General features: G+C 35.9%; 1 protein-coding gene across 1 annotated transcript in view; it reads left to right on the top strand.

The window, feature by feature from the left end:
* The window catches only part of LOC104499408 (nibrin-like), a gene marked incomplete at its 3' end in the record, with an annotated part of 13,438 nt that extends 10,006 nt beyond the window's left edge, over positions 1–3,432 (top strand). Inside the window, exons 6-8 of the mRNA XM_010142912.1 lie at positions 1,666–1,783; positions 2,077–2,267; positions 3,332–3,432. Of these exons, the coding sequence (XP_010141214.1) occupies positions 1,666–1,783; positions 2,077–2,267; positions 3,332–3,432 (410 nt within the window). The remainder of the gene's footprint in view (positions 1–1,665; positions 1,784–2,076; positions 2,268–3,331) is intronic.
* Positions 3,433–4,240: the final 808 nt, after the last annotated feature.

The raw sequence follows: 4,240 nt of genomic DNA, 5'->3' as shown, positions 1-4,240 counted from the left end.
TGAAATTAAAAAACAGAAGTTTGAAATGTGTTTATAGAGAAACTATAGTACAGTTCCAAAGTAATGGAAACTGCTGGTTTTCCATTTTTACTCATCCTTTGGTCTTTAAAGAGGACTTTGTCCTGGTATTTATCTTAGGCTAATAACTGTCTTTGTGGAACTCAGCATCACAAGACTTCTGGCCTGATAACTAAAATCTGAGTTGCCCTCTTTCTAAAAACTATCAGACTTTATCATATCTATTTCAATACAACAGTATTTTTGAACAGGTTGCTGAAACATCAAATACTCATTTTTTGAAACCTGATGGTTTCAGGCTGGGTAATTTCCACTGTCCAGCTAAAGCTTCAGGAACTGCTTGTGAAGACACAAAAGACTAAAGATTATTTAAAATTATCTATAATTATATAGTACATTTTAGCCTATCCTTATTGAAGTACATATCTGGATGCAGTACATGCTTATTCTTGTGTTCGGTTACAAGTATATGAACATTCACAGTGTCTGAAGAATGTTTATGTGTTTACAGAGTGCATTTTTTTCAGAAACTTAAATATTTCAGTATTTTATGGAGTATGTTTCTTGCTTAGAATCTGCTAATCTTTGCATAAATTGGAAAAAATTAAACGTGTCTATGTATATGTACATTTACCTGTGTATCTGTAACTTATTGTGCTGTTAAACCATATTTTGGGAGTGTGTTTTAGCATCTTTTTTTCCTGCATAGTAGTATGAGAAGGAGGTATAATCAGCAGTCAGAATAAAGATAAATAGTTTTATGAACAGCCAGAGTATGTATATAACCTGTTGTTTGGGTACAGATGTAGTATAATATAGTTAAAATCCACCTATAGTTTCCCTTCCTTCACCTTGCTGTGTCAGAACTGCTGTGGGAGTGAATATGTGGCTCAAAGATCCCGTAAATACTATTCTGAAATTATCACTTGGATACTCCTCTTAACCCTAGAGGCTTTTTATGATATGGACATGCCTTCATTAATTTGAGCTGACATCATAGGCTGTGACAAAGATGAAAGCTTCAGTGTAGAACTTCACCTCTCCCTAATCTGTTCCCCAGCTGAACCCTTGGTCACTTTTCTTGTGTTGGACAAAACAATTGAGACTCCGCAGGGGGAATCAGATCAGTTCACTGTCCCACCAACAAGAAAAGTGTACTTATTTTCTGTCATACTAGCAGGCTGTCATCTGGTGTGGTGGTACAGAATTTCTTGATGCAAAGGAAGGGAAGGAGGGGTGGCAGGAAGGACCTGAAGGACAGAGGAAGCAAGATGAGTAATTTTGTGTGGAGCTGTACTATTAGCTACAGTAAGTGCAGAATGAGATTGCAGTCTCATTTGTCAGTATTGTTAGTGGAGAATGTAGATGTTTGTTCAGCAGATGCTTAAAGTGGATAGGTTGAATACGTTTCTAAAAGTGTGGTCTTCTTAATCACTGCAGTAGAAAGTTTTGGTCTTAGCTTAGATGTTGAAAAATTAGAGGGTCTGTTTAATCTTAATAATATCTTGAAAAAATATTTCTATAAATACTTCGAACAGAGCAATGCAGTATTTTAACTTCAGGGCTTTACTCTAAAACTGAAAGGACTGTGAGTCAGTAGTGATAGGTAAATCTGAAATTTTTAACTTTAATTTTCTGTTCTTGCAGCTTTTATCCTCCAGTTGATGAGCCATCCATTGGCACTGAAAAACTGGATTTATCTGAGCATCATGAAAGGAAAAAAATATTCAGTGGAAAAACTTTTATATTTCTAACTGCCAAGCAGGTAATCGGACTTTACATTGCAAGAACTTTGCAGAGGTATCTAAGCACAGATTCTGTTCTCTGTGAATTTACAGTCATTCTGGATTCATCAGGAAAGAAGGATTTCTGTGAATTTATCTTCATACAATACAGTGGCCTCAGCAAGAGGAAATACAGGGAGGGAAACAGACCACAGCACTTCTGCATTGGTGCATCAGTGATAAATGTTATGCTGATTGTTCATTATGCTGTTATGTCTAAACTGAGTATTTTAAAAATCTATTAAGGTTTTTTTTATTTGCATGCTCTTTTTAGCACAAGAAGCTGGGTCCAGCAGTTAATCTTGGAGGAGGACAAGCAAAATTGTTGACGGAAGGAAGAAAAGAAACGTCTCTACTAGTTTCACCTGATGTTTGTGTTGTTGATGTGGGGTTGACAAACTCTCAGGTCCCAGGATCTGACTCCGTGAGAAACTGGACTGATTCCATTCTGACTGTCCTACAAAGGTGCAGCATTGTTCGCTTGTACAGTGGTGTGGTAATTTCAGAACTTCTGCAGAGGTCTAGTCATGGTGTTTGCAGGCAGATCGAAGGACTAAGATGCTTATAAAGAGGGCATTTTCTTCATTGCTTTAAGTATGTAGCATAGTAACTAAAATTTCTCGAAGCAGTAAAGAAAAGACTTGGCATTTTCTGTAAGGATTTGATGGAGGGATTTTTTATTTTTCTTTTTTGGAGGATCCAGCTACCAAAAATTCATTATACTGAAGCTGCCTTGAAATTACAGATTGCAAGTGGGTTTTCTTCTAGTATTTAAAAGAAGTTAAAAATTAATATATTTTCAATAAATACACATATTTCATGGAAAACAGGTGAGATGGCACCTTGAAGTCACGTGGTTCATTGCTGTCTAATTATTTGCATACTATGTTTCTGAAGAGCATCTTCTGTTTAATGAAAATTAGTTATTGTTTTGGAGGTAGATTTTATTTCAGAGGGCAGACTGCTTATTTTACAGATGTTAGATTTTCATGATGCCCTTTTACTAAAACAATGAAAGAAAACAAAATCCCAGTCCTTAACCTAATAAACCTTGTTCCCCTGAATTTTCTTGCTACACAGAGACAACTTGTGCCCAAACTCTTGTCATGGCTTTAGTACAGAAGAGGGGAGTGTGTATGCCTAAAACTGGTCTGTAAAGTGCTGGAATCTTTCAAGTCACTTTTCTATTCACACATGTTTTTGAATCAGAGGTCGAGCACGGTTGGTTACATGCCCAGAAATCAAGTAGGGAGAGACGCATTGGTCAAATTCCTACTGCTGAGGCCACTGCCTAGCTGCCTAGCCCAGTAAACGTGGAAGTTCATGTGTGTAGGGCATGGATATAATGGTAGATAATTGTGCTGCCTTACTACTGTATTGTGAAAAATTGTACTGTAGACTGATGGATTTTGAAAGGAAGGATGGAACATTATCAAACGTGTCACATCTGTGCCCATTTGCCTATTCATCTTTGGATCTGTATTGAGAAACAACCTTTTTTAAATTTTATTTTATTTGTATATTAACAGCAAGGATCTCAGGGCTGTTCCCGAGGCAGAAATTGGATTGGCAGTTATCTTCATGTCTACAGAAAAATATTGCAACCCTCAAAAGCAGCCTGGCGGCAAAGGTAATTGGAAGAAGGATAGTAATAACTTCACATCCTTAGAGGCACTATTTCTTTTTGTACAAGGGCATCAGCTGCTAATGTTCAAATCCTTCTGTTTTGTTTTGCAAAACCACTAAAATAAATTGATACTGTATGAAAAATGTATACAAATCTGAAGAGGTAATTGTTTTTTAATGGTCTTGCAGTAACTGCAATGAAAATTACAGGACTTGTACATGAGAATTAAAAAGTAGCAGATCTAAAATTAGCATAAAAACCAGACACTCAGTACATTGATCTTTAAAGGAAAGGTACTTAAAACCAATCTTCTGAAGTTCACGTTTTTAGTGGCCACTGCATTAATATGTATATGGTATTTTGAATTCCATAGTATTTTATCTTTTAGGAAAAGGTGGGGCAATAGGGAGGTAAAAGATGAATGTTAGAAGTTGAGAGAAAAAGGACAGAATATTTGTAAAGGCTTGCTTTTTTTTTTTTTTTTTTTACCTTCAAAAAGGAATTTGAGTTAGGAAAATTTAACCACTCTTCATCTGGTTCTAAAACAAACATAATCTTGATGTAACTAGTAAAAACTATGAGACGTGATTGCCTTGTTTGCTAAAGTAGTAGTTTGGGGGTGGCCATTCCAAATCTCAAAACTTGCATTTGCTAATACAGTAGTAATAAAAATCTTTGATAGACAGAGAGAGGTTTTGTTTGTTTAATTCTCTTTTCATGCTTCTTCCAAAACTGTTAGTCTATATTTTATTTTGGGGGGGGGGGGGTTCTGTAAAATTGTCAAGAGTTACGTGTATAATTTTAGGTTCTA

The sequence above is a fragment of the Buceros rhinoceros genome, unplaced genomic scaffold (genome assembly GCF_000710305.1).
Source record: "Buceros rhinoceros silvestris isolate BGI_N320 unplaced genomic scaffold, ASM71030v1 scaffold24639, whole genome shotgun sequence".
Lineage (NCBI taxonomy): Eukaryota > Metazoa > Chordata > Aves > Bucerotiformes > Bucerotidae > Buceros > Buceros rhinoceros.
The sequence above is the reverse complement of the archived record's forward strand: the minus strand, read 5'-3'. Positions and strand labels throughout refer to the sequence as shown.